Source organism: Myotis yumanensis, unplaced genomic scaffold (genome assembly GCF_028538775.1).
Source record: "Myotis yumanensis isolate MYYU_CA2020_CCGP unplaced genomic scaffold, mMyoYum1.0.hap1 SCAF_8, whole genome shotgun sequence".
In the NCBI taxonomy this organism is placed as follows: Eukaryota; Metazoa; Chordata; class Mammalia; order Chiroptera; family Vespertilionidae; genus Myotis; species Myotis yumanensis.
The window spans coordinates 47,658,549-47,677,441 of NW_027223759.1; the positions used below are offsets into that span (position 1 = coordinate 47,658,549).

Below are 18,893 nucleotides of genomic sequence, written 5' to 3' on the forward strand. Positions count from 1 at the left end.
TCATTGTCATCATCAGCCTCATCTTTTCTAACTCCTTTTCCTTCAGCCATCTGAGCTCTCCACCCACCTTTACAAACATAAAAAAAATGATACCTATAGAATTCACTCCTCAAGTTACTTCTTGCCTCCAAGCAGGCCTCTGGCCATGCAGTTTTTCTGTTTTTGTTTTTTCAAATTTTTTGTTTGTTTGTTTTGTTTTTCTGGCTGGAAAGCTTGTGCATTCTCTTCTTTTCTCCACTTTGACGACCTGGTTGGTAAACTTCTATCTACCCTCCGATTTGCCTGCTCATTCTCAAGCTCCAAAGGTTCTGTTGAACACTTGGATTTATTCGGAACAACAGCCCCATAAAGCAAGTACTACTAGAACTCCATTTTATACAGAAACTGAGGCACAGAGATGCTCTATGATTTTTCCAAAGTCACACAATGGAGACAGGCTAGAGCCAGATCTGAACGCAGTTCTGCGTGATCCCTGAGTGCAGGTTCCTAACCCAGCAGGCTGCTTTTCAGAAGCAAACACAGAGGAAGACTGGGGGAGGAGGCCACAGATAGAGGACACTTCTGAAAACACATGTAAATGAGAGACTAAGAACAAGGTCCACATCTAGAAGGAAGGAAGAGAAAGGGGGTCCAGAGCAAAGGTGCAGAATTAGCCATGAGTATGAAAGGCGCTTCTTGTTTGGAAGCCAAAGGGTAGGACCTGTGATGGACCTGTTTATATTTATGGGGGTAGAAGTGGAGGGAATGCACCAAGTCAGGGAGACAGCATTATAATAAGTCAAAGTGGGTGTTTTCCCAAGACCCCTAGGATGACTTGTGGGAAACTTCCCACAGGAAGCTGAGTGGAACCCACCAATAGCTCCTTAGAGAGGGTGGGTGGGACTCCTGAGGTCTGCACTTGAGGACCCAGAGCCCAGACCAGCAGCACTGTGGAGGTCCTGGGGTCTTTACACCTCATTGGAAGAAGAGGTCCCTGCCAATCACCCTCCCATACCCGGGCAGCACTATGTGGATTCTAAAGGTGCTTAAGAGCCTCTCCCCTGGCAAGGAGCCTGGGAGTGTAATTGCCAGAGCAAGTTAAGATAGCCTTTGAATAAAATTGCCCCACAAAACCTATTTCTTTTCTAGACAATACTGTTTTATTGTCCTACCCACCTGCACACAGCACTGGGTTGAAATGCTTTGATCACAGGTGGTAACTTACTAAAATGAGCTGCCTGTTCTTCCCTTCTGACATTCTGAAGACACTGTAGTATGAAACACACACACACACACACACACACACACACACACACACACAGAGGCCTGAGTCAGGAGTATCTGCCATGGGAGAAAGCTAAGCTTCAAGTGCAGAATATCACCACTCCAATCACAAGCAGATACACAGATGAGCAACTCTGCAGCTCTGTGAAGGAGAGGTCAAGTGGCCTGCCTGTGTCCATCGGTAGGAGCACTGAGGTTACACAGAGAGAATTCACATCTTCCTCCTTTCCTCTCAGGATGATCAGGTGTCACCTGGTGGGATTTCAGCTCTCCAAGGAAAGAAAGGCCATGCTGATACAATCTGAGGCACTCCCCAGAGTCATATTCTCAGGAAAGATTTAAAAATAAGATAGATGAGCAGTTCTCAAATGTTTTCATCTCGGGACTCTCCTATACTCTTAAAAATTATTGAGGACACCAAAGAGTTTGTTTATGTAGGTGATACCTATCAATATTTAACACATTAGACATTAAAACTGAGAAATTTTAAAAAGGTGTCAGAACACACTTAACTTATTTTTAAAGTCCATTATTTGTTAATTAACATAAATATTTTCCCTCAAATAACTACATTTTTCCAAAAAAAATTTTTTTTTTCGCTTAAAGTATTACAAAGGGTATTACATAAGTGTCCTTTTTTCCCCCCCGCCCTTGACAAACCCCTACCCTCCCTTACCCCCCAGTGTCTTATGTCCATTAGTTATGCTTATATGCATGCATACAAGTCCTTCGGTTGATCTCTTACTCCCCTCCCTCCTGCCCCCCAACTCTCTCTGGCCTTCCCACTGCAGTTTGACAATCAGTTTGAGGCAGCTCTGCCTCTGTATCTATTATTGTTCAAAAGTTTGTAATGGTCTTTATTATCCATGAATGAGTGAGATCATGTGGTATTTTTCCTTCATTGACTGGCTTGTTTCACTTAGCATAATGCTCTCCAGTTCCATCCATGATGTTGCAAATGGTAGGAGTTCCTTCTTTTTAACAGCAGCATAGTATTCCATCGTGTAGATGTACCACAGTTTTCTAATCCATTCATCTACTGATGGGCACTTAGGCTGTTTCCAGATCTTAGCTATGGTGAATTGTGCTGCTATGAACATCTGGGTGCATATATCCTTTCTGATTGGTGTTTCTGGTTTCTTGGGATATATTCCTAGAAGTGGGATCACAGGGTCAAATGGGAGTTCCATTTCCAATTTTTTGAGGAACCTCCATACTGCCTTCCATAGTGGCTGCACCAGTCTGCATTCCCACCAGCAGTGCACAAGTGTTCCTTTTTCTCCACATCCTCTCCAGCACTTGTCGTTTGTTGATTTGTTGATGATGGCCATTCTGACAGGTGTGAGATGGTACCTCATTGTTGTTTTGATTTGCATCTCTCGGATGATTAGTGACTTTGAGCATGTTTTCATATGTCTCTTGGCTTTCTGAATGTCCTCTTTTGAAAGGTGTCTATTTAGATCCTTTGCCCATTTTTTGATTGGATTGTTTATCTTCTTTTTGTTAAGTTGTATGAGTTCCCTATAAATTTTGGAGATTAAGCCCTTATCAGATATGATGTTGGCAAATGTTTTCCCACGAGGTGGGTTTTCTTGTTGTTTTGTTGATGGTTTCTTTTGCTGTGCAGAAGCTTTTTATTTTGATGTAGTCCCATTTGTTCATTTTCTCTTTAGTTTCAACTGCCCTAGGAGCTGTATCAGTGAAGAAATTGTTTTGGCATATGTCTGAGATTTTGTTGCCTTTGTATTCTTCTAGAATTTTTATGGTTTCCTGTCGTACATTTAAGTCCTTTATCCATTTTGAGTTTATTCTTGTGTATGGTGTAAGTTGGTGCTCTAGTTTCATTTTCTTGCATATGTCTGTCCAATTTTCCCAACACCATTTATTGAAGAGACTATCTTGGCTCCATTGTATGTTCATGCCTCCTTTGTCAAAAATTAATTGAGCATATTGGTTCGGGCTAATTTCTGGACTCTCTATTCTATTCCACTGATCTATATGTCTGTTCTTGTGCCAGTACCAGGCAGTTTTGAGAACAGTGGCTTTGTAATACAGCTTGATATCTGGCATTGAGATCCCACCTACTTTGTTCTTTCTCAGGATCGCTGCAGCTATTCGGGGTCTTTTTTTATTCCAGATGAATTTTTGGAGAGTTCGTTCTAGATCTTTGAAGAAGGCCATTGGTATTTTAATGGGAAGTGCGTTGAATGTATAGATTGCTTTGGGTAGTATGGACATTTTAATGATGTTGATTCTACCAATCCAAGAACATGGTATGTTCTTCCATCTGTTTATGTCTTCCTCTATCTCTTTTTTCAACGTCCTGTAGTTTTCTGAGTAGAGGTCTTTAACCTCTTTGGTTCAGTTTATTCCTAGGTATCTTAATTTTTTTGGTGCGATGGTAAATGGGATTGTTTTTCTGATCTCCCTTTCTGAAAGTTCACTATTGGTGTATAGAAATGCCTCAGATTTCTTGGGGTTAATTTTGTATCCTGCTACATTGCCAAATTCATGTATTAAGTCTAGTAGCTTTTTGATGGAGTCTCTAGGGTTTTGTATGTATAATATCATGTCATCTGCAAATAAGGACAGTTTTACTTCCTCTTTTCCAATTTGGATGCCTTTTATTTCTTCTTCTTGCCTAATTGCAATGGCTAATACTTCCAGTACTATGTTGAACAGGAGTGGTGAGAGTGGGCATCCCTGTCTTGTTCCTGTTCTTAGGGGAAATGGTGTTAGTTTTTGTCCATTGAGTATGATGTTGGCTGTGGGCCTGTCATATATGGCTTTTATTATGTTGAGGTATGATCCTTCTATTCCCACCTTTCTGAGAGTTTTTATCAAAAATGGGTGTTGGATTTTGTCGAATGCTTTTTCTGCATCAATTGATATGACCATGTGGTTTTTTTCTTTCAATTTGTTTATGTGATGTATCACATTTATTGATTTACGGATGTTGTACCATCCTTGCATCTCTGGGATAAATCCTACTTGGTCATGGTGTATGATCCTTCTGATGTACTGCTGGATCCGATTTGCTAAGATTTTGTTGAGGATTTTGGCATCTATGTTCATGAGGGATATTGGCCTGTAATTCTCTTTCATTGTGATGTCTTTACCTGGTTTTTGTATTAGGGTGATGCTGGCTTCATAGAATGAGCTTGGAAGCGTTCCTTCCTCTTGAATTTTTTGTAGTAGTCTGAGGAGGGTAGGTTTTAGTTCTTCCTTGAATGTTTGGTAGAACTCCCCTGTGAAGCCGTCTGGCCCTGGGCTTTTGTTTGCTGGAAGCTTTCTGATGACTGCTTCAATTTCTTCCATAGTTATTGGCCTATTGAGGTTTTTAGATTCTTCCTGATTGAGTTTTGGAATGTTGTATTTTTCTAGGAATTTGTCCATTTCCTCCAGGTTGTCTAGTTTGTTGGAGTAGAGTTGCCCGTAGTATTGTTTAACAATCATTTGTATTTCTGTGGGGTCTGTTGTTATTTCGCCTCTATCATTTCTGATTTGGTTTATTTGGGACCTCTCTCTTTGCTTCTTGGTGAGCCTGGCTAGGGGTTTGTCAATCTTGTTTATCCTTTCAAAGAACCAGCTCTTGGTTTCATTGATTTTCTGTATTGTTTTTTTGGTCTCTATTTCATTGATTTCTGCTCTAATCTTTATTATCTCCTTCCTTCTGCTCACTCTGGGGTTTTCTTGTTGCTCTCTTTCTAATTCTTTGAGTTGTAGAGTTAGATGATTGACTACCATTTTTTCTTGTTTTTTGAGATAGGCCTGTAGAGCTATAAACTTTCCTCTCAGGACTGCTTTCATTGTGTCCCAGAGGTTTTGGATTGTTGTGTTTTCATTGTCATTAGTGTCCAGGATGTTTTTAATTTCTTCTTTGATGTCATCGGTAACCCAATCAATATTTAATAACATGCTATTCAGCTTCCAAGTGTTTGAGTATTTTGGGTTGTTTTTATTGTAGTTTATTTCTAACATTATGCCATCGTGGTCTGCGAAGAAGCTTTTTATGATTTCAATCTTCTTGAATTTGTGGAGACTTTGCTTGTGACCCAATATGTGGTCTATTTTTGAATATGTCCCATGAGCACCTGAGAGGAATGTATATTCCGCAGCTGTGGGGTGAAGTGTTCTGAAGATGTCAATTAAGTCCATCTGATCTAGTGAGTCATTTAGGATTGCTGTTTCTTTGCTGAGTTTTTGTCTAGCGGATTTATCCAGTGATGTCAGTGGTGTATTAAAGTCCCCTACTATGATTGTATTGTTGTCGATCTCTCCCCTGATATCTTCTAGAAGTTTTCTTATGTATGCGGGTGCTCCTGCATTGGGTGCATATATGTTTACCAGGGTTATATCTTCTTGTTGTATTGATCCCTTTAGTATTATGAAGTGGCCTTCCTTATCTCTGGTTATGGCCTTCACTTTGAGATGTATTTTGTCAGATATAAGTATTGCTACCCCAGCTTTCTTTTCCTTTCCATTTGCGTGAAAGATATTTTTCCATCCCTTCACTTTCAGTCTGTGTGAGTCCCTTCTAATGAGGTGGGTCTCTTGTAGACAGCAGATGTATGGGTCATGTTTTTTTATCCATTCAACCACTCGATGTCTTTTGGTTGGAGCATTTAGTCCATTTACATTTAAAGTTATTATTGAAAGGTACTTGTTTGTAGCCATTTCTTTGTGTGTGTGTGTGTGTGGCTGTTTTCTTTCTGAGCTTGATATTTCTTCTTTTTACACCAGTCCCTTTAGCATTTCTTGCATGGCTGGCTTGGTGGTGATAAACTCCCTTAGCCCTTTTTTGTCTGTGAAGCTTCTTATTTCCCCTTCAATTTTGAATGATAGCCTTGCTGGATAGAGTATTCTTGGATTCAGTCCTTTGCTTTGCATCACTTTGTAGATTTCCGTCCATTCTTTTCTGGCCTGATGTGTTTCTGTTGAGAAATCATTTGATAATCTAATGGGAGATCCCTTGTATGTTACTTTCCGTCTCTCTCTTGCAGCCTGTAAGATTCTCTCTTTATCCTGCACATTTGCCATGGTAATTATGATGTGTCTTGGTGTGGGTCTTTTCGGGTTCACCTTGTTTGGGACTCTCTGGGCTTGTGTGACTTTTTTCTTCCCCACCTCAGGGAAGTTTTCTGATATTATTTCTTCGAATAGGTTTTCTAATCCATGTTCATCTTTCTGTTGTTCTGGCACCCCTATTATTCGTATGTTGTTTCGTTTCATGTTGTCCCAAAGCTCCCTTAGGCTCTCCTCCTGTCTTTTAATTTTTTTCTCCATTTGCTGTACAGTTTGAGTGTGTTTTGCTTCCTTGTCTTCTAATTCACTAATTCGGTCCTCCGCTTCTCCCAGTCTACTGTTGATACTTTCAATGGAGTTTTTTATTGAAGCTATGTCACTCTTCATTTCTTCTTGGGACTTACTTAAGTTGTTGATTTTTTCATCTGTTTCTTCTAGCTTCTTGCATAAGTAGTTGAGTTTTTCATCTGTTTCTTCTTGCTTCTTGAACATCTGGTGCATGTACTCTAGGAACCTTATTCTGAATTCTTTTTCCGTCATGTTGCATATCTCTGTCTCACTTAGCTGCTTTTCTGGCGAGTCCTCCTTTTCTTTCCTTTGGGGGTTTCTTTGCCTACCCATGTTTGATCTCGCTGACATATGTAGATGTTGAGATGTTCAGTGGCTGCTCCCTGGGTGGCAGGGGCTCCTTGGGTTGTTGTTGCTGCTCAGACGGTTGTGGTAGCAGCTGCTTTCCAGTTGGCAGCAGCTCCTCTGGTGGGTGTTGTTCACAGCTGTGTTGGCTCTTCTGGCTGGTGGGGGGAGGCTTCACGTACAGCTGCTGTTCCACAGACAGAGGGTGTGGTGATCAGGAGGCTGTGGTGATCAGGAGGCTGCGGTGATCAGGGGGCTGCTGTTGCTTGGATCTGCTGCGTTGATTTAAAGGCACAAAATACAACAGAGCAAGGCACAACGTACCAGGCACTGAACACAAGTATATTCACAATATTAATAACCCCAAATAAAGGTGACCACCCGAATTAAGAGAATTAGGGGATAAGGGAGAAAGAAGAGAAGAAGATAAAAGAGAGAACAGAAAAGAAAAATAAGAAAAAAACAAACAAAAAAGGAGTGCAAAAATAGAATTGGGAAAAAAGAGGGGGGAAAAAAAGAGAGCGAAAAAAGAGAATGAAGTAGAAGCGGGGAAGAGACTATTGGTATGAGGAGCAAACTCCAATAGAACTGCCACTAATCTCAACAAATTCCAGCAACAGATCCCTGGAGATGAATGCAAACTACAAACCACCAATAATATCCAGAGGGGTAAGGGAAAACAGAAGCACAAAAATAACCGGGGTGGGGTGGGGGAGGGAAGGGAAAAACCAGCAGAAAAAAAAAAAAGAAAAGAAAAAGAAAAAGAAAAACAACCTCACAACCAGTCCTAAAAAAGAAGAAAAAACACAAAACAAAACAAACAAACAAATAAAAAAAAAAAAGAAAAAAAAAAGAAAAAAAAAAAAAGCCCAATATATTCAACAATCAAGAAAACAATAGAAAGATAAGAGAGAAAAAAATGATTGGAAAGTGAAGAAGGATAAAGAATAGGTGTATAAGGATTTAGAGCAGTAGATTGGAAATAGGATATATAAGTAGGGTGGAATTAGACAGGAGGTAAAAAGAGGGAATTGGGAAAGTCTGGAGCAGGAATAGGGTAAGAGAAACAGGACACCAAAAGGGGAAAAGTAAGGAAGAGGGTTTTAGCAAAGAGGTGAAATTGAGATAGGGAAAATTAATGCTAAAGGAACGATGAAAATAGAATGGAGAACACTAATCCCAAAAGAAAATAAAGAGAAAATAAAATGGCACTTTAAAAAATGGTAAAATGGTAGCAGTAATAATACTGGTTAAAAATAAAAATGTGGTAATTGAAAGGGTAAAATCAGGTGATGGAAAAAGAAGAAAAAGAGAAAAAAAAATTGGTTTCTTAGTAAAAAGGTGAAAAAATTAAAAAGAAAAAGAAAAAGAAAAAATATGCAGTAGTGATGGTCTTTCGGTTCTTCTACTCTTCAGCCTGGTTCGCCTTAGTCCTGCCAGGTATTTAGGAGAGTGTTGAATTTGCCTGCATTACACTGTTCCTCCGTGTTGTAAATCACAGTCCTGATTTTAAAGCAGGCCGTATTTGTGATCCAGTCTGCCTTAATTTGTATTCCCCTAAGAGTCAGTTTGTGGCTCAGCCTCTGGGTGGCAGTGTTTTTGGGTTGGCCTCTGAGGCTATACAGCTTCTCTATCCTTTTTTAATCCTTACCCTGCTCTGTGTTGTTGGTGGGACTGAAAATCCCTCTATAGGCCAGACCCTGGTAACTCCCAGGGACTAATCAGCTTGTTTTAATCCTTTATCTCATACAGGGTGGAATCTGGGTGTGGCTGTGCTCCTTGCCTGGGGGGCTGGGGGGAGGAATTCCACCCTCTGGAGGAATGGCTGCCCCAGTCCTGGGCCCAGGGGGGTCTCAGCACTCAATTCGCTGCCACCTCCTCCGGCTCCCCCTCTTTCCTCAGCCTCTCCCCAGATTCCCCTCGTCTGCACCTTCACCCTCTCTTCAGCACAGGTGAGTGTCTGTATCCGAACTGTCCTATGAGCAGGGTTCAGTGAAAACAAAGAAACAGACAAACGCCGGCTGGCCGCGGAAACGCTCCTCTCTTACCGGTCTGGGAAACGCTCCTCTCTTACCAGCACTGCATGGTCTGGGAAACGCTCCTCTCTTATGGGCACTGCATGGTCTGATCAGTTCCTCAGGATGCCCCCTTTAGTCTCAGTTCTCCGCAATCACAAAATCCAAATCTCAAATCTCCTGGCGCCAGCAAACCCGCGGAACTCCTTACCCTGGTCAGGGTCTGTGTCTGTCCCAAGAGACGCGGCTGTCTGCCATGCGGTCTCCCTCCGACCCTCTGGGCTCAGGTCTGGCAAACTTTCCTGCCCAGATCCCTGGTTTTTAACCTTTCCAGGGGAGGTCTGCCCTTCCTGGCTGCAAACCGTCTCACCAGCTGAGTAAATTTGCCAATTCGGGGTGGGTGTTATTAGTTTCAGCTGCTTACTCCGTTTGCTCCGGGACAAGACCTGGGACGCGTCTGCCTATATCACCGCCATCTTGCTTCTCCCCATTTTTCCAAAATTTAAAAATAAATGGTAAGAGTGCACTGTTTACATGATTGCAAATCCCTTTGCTGTCTGGCTTAAGACAAGAAAGTTGGATTCTCATAACTAATGTCACTTTGATTGAAGTATATAAAGAAAATCCAGTACCATACAGTTTGAAAATTAAGTATCTTGCTAGGCTTTTCAGACAGTTTTGGATAGTCTTCTTTGATTCTGTACCAAAACTTGAGAAACAGGATATTTTTCAAGGTTAATTGCAATGGAATTTAAAAACAGATCAATAAACTGTTCATATTCTGTTACATAAAATCCTTTGCTCTGTCTTGACCTTTGAATAGATCTTAAACTCATGCATGGTTTTGTAGCATCATGCATTAGTCACTTGGAAAATATTGGCTCACTGAGCCAATGAAATATTTTGTTATTCAGTATTTTTCAAATCGCATGAATTAATGTCCTTACCAATCTCATGAAAAAAGTTTTAAAGCACTGAGATGCTATCAAGCTCTTGCTGGTGAACACAAGTTTTCCGAAAATCAAATTTTGCTTGAAAGCTTGGTTTTATTATTGACAACAAATAATGGTAATTGTTCTTTTGATACAACTTGACAGGCTCATTCTGCATTTTCAAGAAAATATCTACCCAAAACACAAGTGGTAATAACCATAGTTTGCCAGTCATTTGTTCAAGAAAAAGCAAGATTCCATGGGGGAAAAAGCGGTGAGTTCAGCTCACAATGCAAGGTGCTAACTGTACCTGGTTTTCTTGAGACACTATTTTATGTTGTTATGCAGCAGCAGTTCTTTATGCATATTTCCCATTTCTTCACACAAAATATTTTTTAAATGTATATGCAAGAATGCAGATTTAATAAAATTAACACTTTTTAATTGCTTCATCAAGAGCATTCTTGAGTAAAATTGACATTTGTTCTTCCTGAAAGCATGTGGCAGTGAAGAATGACTTTGGATACAGTTTGGTGCCATTACCAGCAATTTTGCCCAGGGTTACTTTTGCATTATCCGTGCAAATTTCAATGCAGTGAGAAAGGCAAATGACATCTTAGTATTATTCTGAAGACAGTTTTGACCTTGCAGGTCCCCTGAAAAGTCTTAGGGATCTTTAAGTGTCTGCAGACCACACTTTGAGAACTGCTATTTAGGAAAATTATTTAAATTTTTAAATAATTTAAAATGATTCAATAGGAAATGATTTAATTAGCCACATTATTAATAATAACTGCACTGGTCAGGATAAGCCAGATGATGTGACAATCATGACAAAGCCCTTGAAATCTCGGTTTAAAACAAAGGCTTATTTCTTACTCACTGCATGTGACCATTTGGCTAAGGGTGGAGGTTCACACTGTTCACCACAGTCACTCAGGGACCAGACTGAGGCAGCCGTCTCCATCTCAAATGTTACCAATCACTATACTTCAGGGGAAAAGAGAGTTTAGAGGGTCTCACACCAGCAATTAAATACTCTGGTACAAAAGTGACTCTAGTCTGTTCTGTTCACAGCCTACCAGTCACAACCACAAGAGAGGACATGGCTGAAAAGTACAATCCTACATGTGCCTGAGGGTAGAGAGCTGGCACTATCTGATGAACCACATTAAAACCACAGCAATAGCTAACATTTGCTGAGCATTAATTATGTGCCAGGCATTGTTCTAACAGTATGTATTACTTTATGCTGACAACACTCTGTTGAGGTAAGTTATATGAGCTCCATTCTTTGGATCAGAAAACCTTTGGATCAGGCACAAAGAGGTAAAGTAACTTGCTCAAGGTCACACCAAATCCCTCCCCTTCTCCCCCCCCCCGCCCCCCGCCCGCTCCAGAAAAAAATAAGAAAAGTAAGAATGTTCCCATATGATAAATATAGAGGATTGTCCTTTATTACAAGGTGTCCTCTCTCCTTGAAAATGTTCAAACGTCCTTTCCTTAAAGAATTCATGGTTATAAATGGAGGAAGTACTAGGAAAGAAGGGTGGCTACATTAAGTTAGTTCCTCTTCCTAATTAGTTTTGTTAATTTTAATGGACCAAAAGTACAAAAACTTGTGACCACTATGTTTTGAAGGTGTCTTTGTTTTTGGTTTTAGCACTTTGTTTTGATTCAACCAAATTTTGGTCGTTATGTGCCAAAGGTACTATTCTAAGCTCTATTTGTCAAGCATTGTGCTAGATGGTTTCATGGACATTATGCCATGTAATTCTATGCTATACAGCTTGCTTTATAAAAAGACTAAAGCATGCATTGTCTTCTATACCCTGAATCCAATTGAAGCAGGAAAGATCTGGAGTATGACAGGCCCCTCACAGGCGAGTAAAGCACTCATAGGAATGGACGCCAGTTAGTCTCTGAAAATATAAGTCCATCAATGAGCTTCTTGCTAAATTCAATCACCATACATCTGTCAGGAATCTTTTACAAAATATAGTCTTTCTCTTAGGTTAAAGACCAGAAGAGCAAGAGCTGATTTTACCAGCTGGGCTTTGGAACTTGGCCATGGATGATTTCCTGAGAAGGATTCCGAACATGAGCCCGGCTCATTGGCCCAGAGCCCAGACCTTTGAGTCCAACAGCTACGTAGTTGAAAGGGACATAGGGCTTAGACACAAGCAAGCTGTTCTGAGCTCCAGCACAGTCATATTTATTAGTGTCCCTTAGAAAATTTAGATGTGAAGGAGAAATACTCATGGTGAACAGGTGCTAAAAACAGAATTTCAACAAAAATGAAGCCTTGAGAAATAAATATTTTGAACAATGTTGAATACCAAGAGTATGTAAGATACTGGAACAATTTCTGTTTACAAAAGAAGAAAGGAAGAAGAGAGAAAGAGGGAAGGAGAAAAGAATGAAGGGAACCAAGAAGAAAAAGAGAAGGAAAAAATCCTCAAAAAGGTTTACACATCTTGGTAGCTTATAATAGGATATTAGAATTATATGTCATTTGAATTATTAGTCCAAATGACTACATCTTGGCTAGTCCCTTCCCTCTGGGAAGATTAATAGTATAACTTATCACTGACCAATTAAGAACCAACCCTAGAAATGATCAAGAGAGAGGCAATGGGCTCTGTCACCAAAGGGATGAAAGGTTCTCCTCTCATTATTAGATCCAGATTCTACTTTGAAACAGAGCAATTTAAAAATAAAAAAGAGCAATATTAGGACACTTCTAGAAGGGAAGAGTTTATAAGTTTGCAAATATAAAAGCCATTTTAGAAAGACTCATGAACCCATTAGGTCAAAAAATGATTTCTAAATCTCATTTAGGGTACTGATTCTAACAGTTTGAGGTATGCATTTGGATCCAGTGTTTATAAACCTTGGTCCCTATTTGAGAAATGGCTGTTCAAGCTCATTGTCATTTAATTGGGAAGCTAAGTAAACATGTGTGTAACCTTTCTATTAACAACCCTACAAATGGCCTTCAGAAGTTGATTTCTATGCTCTGTTGTCAATGGGTGCCTTCAACTATTTCTATTCCCTAATTAGGAAGCAGGCTCTTTTTTAGAGAACTTGGTAAATAGTTAAAAATCTGGAAGATGGGGAGTATATTCTGCAGCCTGAACATTCTATAAATCTTTGCTGCTGGTTGGAATGGCAGACCCTCCAAGGGATAAGGTAATGGGGAGGGAACCACCAAGAACCTGCAGTGACAGCAAGATGCAAAGGAAAAAAGCAAGGGCTACACCTCACTAATGGGAGATGTCAACAGAGGAAAAGCCTTCCTTATTAAAACCTGTGCTGAGTAATAGTCTGGTAGTGGCCATATTCCCATTTTGCACATGAAATAAGAATTAGCCAGCTCTTGGCTCACTGAAAAGACGTGGTAAATGTGTGATGAGAAAGCTCAAGCAAGTGGAGACATGTCTCACTAGGACTCGGCTCCTGGGAGCCAAGGACAGTCAGTCTTGCAATCTCTTTGATTTTAGATGGTACCCCTCATTCTCACTGAGCAAAAGAGGAGCCAATACAATGACAAAGAGCTGCAAATTACTACCTTTAATGTCAGGAGCATGGCAAGGCAAGACAATGCAAGAACTGTGTACCCGTCTAATCTAAGAGGGAATCATAGTACTTTTGCTTGGTCAACTTGGGCTGTAATTCATCCCCAATCTGCACAACCTTGAAAAATGTACATAAACTTACTGTACACACATTTTCTTAACTACAAAATAGGAAGAATATTTAAACCTCCTTCTTTGTTATACTCATGTTTTGTGTGACTCCCTGGAAAAAATGTTCCTCGAAAGAAAAGAAAATGCAGCTGAAACCGGTTTGGCTCAGTGGATAGAGCGTCGGCCTGCGGACTGAAAGGTCCCAGGTTCGATTCCAGTCAAGGGCATGTACCTGGGTTGCGGGCATATCCCCAGTAGGAGATGTACAGGAGGCAGCTGATAGATGTTTCTCTCTCATCGATGTTTCTAACTCTCTCTCTCCCTTCCTCTCTGTAAAAATCAATAAAATATATTTTTTTTAAAAAAGAAAATGCATATTATTTGGTCTTAAAAAGGAAGGAAATTCTGATGCGTGCTACAACGTGGATGAACCTAAGGACATTAGGCTAAGTGAAATAAGCCCATCACAAAAGGACAAATATGGTCTAATTCCACTTTTATGAGGTACCTAGAGCAGTCAAATTCATAGCAAAAGAAAGTAAAATGGTGGCTGCCAGGAGCCTGGAGGGAGGGGAGAATGGGAAATTGCTGTTTAATGGATACAGAGTTTCGGTTTTGCAAGCTGAAAAGAATGTTGAAAACTGGTTGCATAACAATGCGAATGTGTGTAACAGTACTGAACTGTACACATAAAATGGTTAAGATGGTAAATTTTATATTTTGTATTTTTACCACAACGAAAGATTTAAAAACTAAATAAGTAAAATATACAATGAGCCTGGCACATAGGAGATAATCAGACTACAAGTTCTGACTACATGAATTAAGAAGGCTCCACACGTGAGACCAGGATATCTAATTGGGATACTGTCCCTAGAGGATCTTTAAACATTCCCAGAAACTGGCCCAGCAAGTTTGGTGCAAGGAGTAAGGGAACCACAAGTTATGGGTGTCAATGAGTTACCTGTTATACCTAAGCCTTAGCCCTCATAGCAGTGGTTCTCTTGGCTGTACATTAGAATCACCTGGGAATCTTTTTAAAATCCTGATTTCTGGGCCTCATCCTCCGGAAATGCTGTTTCTTTGTTATGGGGTGGGGCCACAACATTAGTAACAAAGAAACAGCATTTCCGGAGGATGAGGCCCAGAAATCAGGATTTTAAAAAGATTCCTAGGTGATTCTAATGTGCAGCCAAGGTTGAGAACTACTGCCTTACAGGGACCACCCACTTCTGAGAATCAGAGGGCATACACCACATTAAGGCTGCTCAGCCACACAAAACATAAAGACCGCCTTTTGCCAGCTAAGTAAACCACTGCTGCGGGTCAGTGAGAGGAGTATACTCTGGAGCAGTGGTCGCCAACCGGTGGTCTGCGGACCATTGGTGGTCCGTGAGGTCCGAAAGGTTGGTGACCGCTGCTCTGGAGCACCAAGTATGTGCAGCACGGGCACTGAGATGCAGGCCAGCAAACACAGCTTCGAAGGAATGATCCAAATATGAAAATCCGGAGAACATGGCATCATGAAAAATAAGCAGTGAAAAATCAAAAGTGCCACCTGTGTCCAGAGGCTGGTGCGATGAGAACTAGAATGAGCGGGTTTAACACTCAGGAGGTCAAGAGTGCCCTCCATAGACACCGGCGGGAGGGGTGAAACCCAGATCACAGTTCATTTAGGAATGTTGTCTTTTCATGACATCTTATCATGCCAGTTAGCCCTTAAATTGGAGAAAATTTCATTCTGTAGAGCTGGAACACGGAGATGTTACTCTCTCCCAGGAGCAACAAATAACATTTTTCTTTTTTATTTAATTTGGAGAAAAGAGAGACTTGTAAATCAGACTGAGAGAAATTATTGCTATCGGGACACGTTGCTATATATTTCCATAGAGAAAAGAACACTAGGGAAGAGTTAAGAGACAAGGGGAACAAAATCCAAAACAGCACAAACAAAAATAGAGAACTTTATGTATCCAAGCAGAAAGCAGGACTAACCTAGCGCTGCTGGGAAAACAGCGGGGAGTGCCTGTGGCTCTACACCCACCTGCCAGGGCCCATTAAAGACACCTGTCTGCAGGCACTTTACAACAGAACCCCACTTACCTTTCTTTTGATATCAGTGAACTGGGAAAACATTAAAGACCAATAAAACGACAGCTCCAGGATATAATAGTAGTGAAGGTCAGTTGTGAGTGGCTGAGGATCAAAGAAAAAATAAAGAAGATTAATAGTTAATAGGAAACCCCATTTGTGTCCCAAACATCTCAAGCTCAGTGCTGAAAAGTGACACGGTCTTATGCCCCCACAAATTCTAGCCCCCCTTCTCTTTGTGGGTAAAGGGGGCTTTGAAGGACGCCTCTAATCCCTCTACTTCACAGCCTGATGGCATTAGTTTTATCTCCAACCAAAAAAGGGTCTGCCAGGATGAACATTTGGTACCTGATTCACTATTTACTTTAACAATAACATGTATGGTTCTTTGACATGAATGAGTATCTGCAAGATTCCTCAGATAACCTAAAATATATATATTCCAATGCACACAACAAAAGAATAGCCCTGGCTAACTACTGTGAGATTCCACGGCACAGGCACAGGGGAGGGAGGTGACAGAAACTGGAGGACAACATATGTCACTGAGGCCTCGTTCCCAGTTGGGCATTAATCAGATCTTTCTTTCAGTACACAGCAAATGTCAACAAAAGACAATTCAAAAATATTTCTTAAAAGATCAGAGGGACAAGGAAGCTGCCAAGAGATACTGGGCTAGGCACCCAGCCAGGAAATCCGAGGTCAAGTCCCACCTCCGCAGCTTTGTAGGTATAAAACTTGGGCCTTAGTTAGTTTACTGTGAAATGAGGTGGCACCTGTTCTATCTGCCTCACAGGTCCAGGAAGGGGGAGAAGATCAGAGAGGCAGCAGAACGCAAGAATATTTATTCTGCACATAAATCAATAAAAACAAAACAAAACAGTGTGGTTTTTTTTTTAAAACAAAACAACAAAACATTTTCAACAACCTGTTTTTGTTTATTGAATTGTAATGAAATGTCTTCCTTTACTGGAATGAATCAAAGACCTTTGAAGCTCATCACACAAACAGTAATAGTATAGGTGGTAAATACAATGGAAACTTAAATGCTCTGTAAACGAACAGCAGCATAACAAGTGACTTTTATGAGAAGCTGGTACTCACTTAACCACCAACTCTACTGACTTTACGCATAGGCATCAAGGAAAACAGTTGTCCTACTCACTGACCCTTGGCAACAGAGCACCAGAGAGGACAGGATACTCTCCCCACCAGCAATCCTAAGCTCTGAGCATCAGTATGTTTATCAAGTTCAGCACCACCCTGGAGAGAATATATTCCCTAATGAAGTGGCCTTTTAAAATTGAAGGTATTTATGCCCGGCCAGTGTGGTTCAGTGGTTGAGTGTCAACCTATGAACCAGGAGGTCATGGTTCGATTACTGGTCAGGGCACATGCCCGGGTTGTGGGCTCAATTCCCAGTGTGGGTTGTGCAGGAGGCAGCCAATCAATGTTTCTTCTCATCATTGATGCTTCTATCCCTCTCCCTTCCTCTCGGAAATAAAATAATATATATATTTTTTAAAAACTGAAGTTATTCGCAATGAGAGATGGGTACTTAGGTCAGACATATGGCAACAATAAAGTCTAAAAAATAGAGTGCTGGCTTTAAGACCCTTGGAGCCAAGGTTAAATGTCAATTTTAAGGAGAGTCACTTTCTTATTGCATCTCCACCTGGGAAAATGCCCCAGTGGGCTGTAAGGACAAGCGAGAGCACTCTAGGAATTGCAGAATTCATAATAGAGCATCATATTAGAATAACTACTATAGTTGTGGAGTCCTTTGCAGTTGACAGAGCTTACCCATGCGATAATCTCCTTGACACTCTTAAAAGCCCTATAAAATTAATACTATCATTTTCTAAATTGTATAGTTACAGGAGATTGCTGCCAGTTAATTCAGGTGGGAGGCTGACCGCAGGTCTCAGAGTGAGGGAGGGCTTGTGATCGCCACTGGGGCTTCCATTCCCCACTTGTGCTCTTTATGATAGCTGTGCAAGGGCCAACTGAGGGCAACTTTGCATTATTTTAAACTTAAAATACACACATGTATATAAAAACCATTATGTATGTAATAAATAATATACATACTCATACATAAGGAGCAGTGAATCCTTGATAAAATTGAAACAGACCACTCCTCACCTAGAAACCTGTACAATTATTTATTTAACTAGAGGTCCGGTGCACGGATCTGTGCACTGGAGGGGTTCCTTGGCCTGGCCTGCGGGGATAGGGCCGAAACCAGCTCTCTGACATCCCCTGAGGGGCCCCAGATTGCTGTTTAATGTTTTTTTCCCACAAACACAAAAAGAAAGCCATTCATTTTTTTATTAGTATAAGGAAAGTATCAAGAATGAACACTGGCCCTAGCTGGTTTGGCTCAGTGGGTAGAGTGTTGACCTGTGGACTGAAGGGTCCCAGGTTCGATTCCAGTCAAGGGCACATGCCCGGGTTTCGGGCTCGATCTCCAGTGGGGGGTGTGCAGGAGGCAGCCAATCAATGATTCTCTCTCATCATTGATGTTTCTATCTCACTCTCCCTCTCCCTTCCTCTCTGAAATCAATAAAGAAAAAACCATATATTTAAAAAAAATGACTACTGTTTCCATGAGAGATCATGAATTGGTCCTAGATTTTGGGAGTTAATTGCCGAATTATTCACTGATAAGCAATGATGTCTTAATAGTAGAAGACAATCTTAATCTGAATCCCTACATATGATATCTTTCCTTCTATACTAAAGAAGCTTTTCATTTTATATAAACATAACTGTATATACCAGAGAGACCCTCACATTATCAGGTGGAATCTATAGTTCTATCTGTGAAACAGTCTGCAGCTACATTTTGAGCCACTGCTCTAGCAAGTCATTTTCTCAGAAATAAGCAATTGCTCAGCTCCAGCCATTAATGTGAAAGTTATTTCAGATCACATTATAGTTATGAAGAAGAGTGGGTATTACATTTCATCTGGCATTTGTCTCAATGCCGTTCACGGGACGGAATTTACCTCATAAATGCAGTGCATTAGAGCAGCTGCTACACCAGCAGTCGAGTTAAGGTTCCTGGAAGGCTTTGATGTGTTTTTATAAATAGAATTCTAGATATAAAGGGATTTTTCCACTCAGTGTACCATTACAGGACACAAGGAGAGCTGAAAATGACAATATTCCAAGTATTTAAGATAGTAAAACAGCAGTTGGGCCTGGGAATTACAATTGTGTTCAACAGCGACTGGGTTTCA

At 40.7% G+C, this 18,893-nt stretch overlaps 1 protein-coding gene across 2 annotated transcripts in view; it reads right to left on the minus strand.

Annotated features, from left to right (window-relative positions):
- Positions 1-18,893, minus strand: part of CERS6 (ceramide synthase 6) — a 271,370-nt gene that overhangs the window by 64,155 nt on the left and 188,322 nt on the right. For both annotated transcript variants that reach the window (XM_070422810.1, XM_070422809.1), the window contains exon 6: positions 15,661-15,753. In XM_070422810.1, coding sequence (XP_070278911.1) covers positions 15,661-15,753 — 93 coding nt within the window. The remainder of the gene's footprint in view (positions 1-15,660; positions 15,754-18,893) is intronic.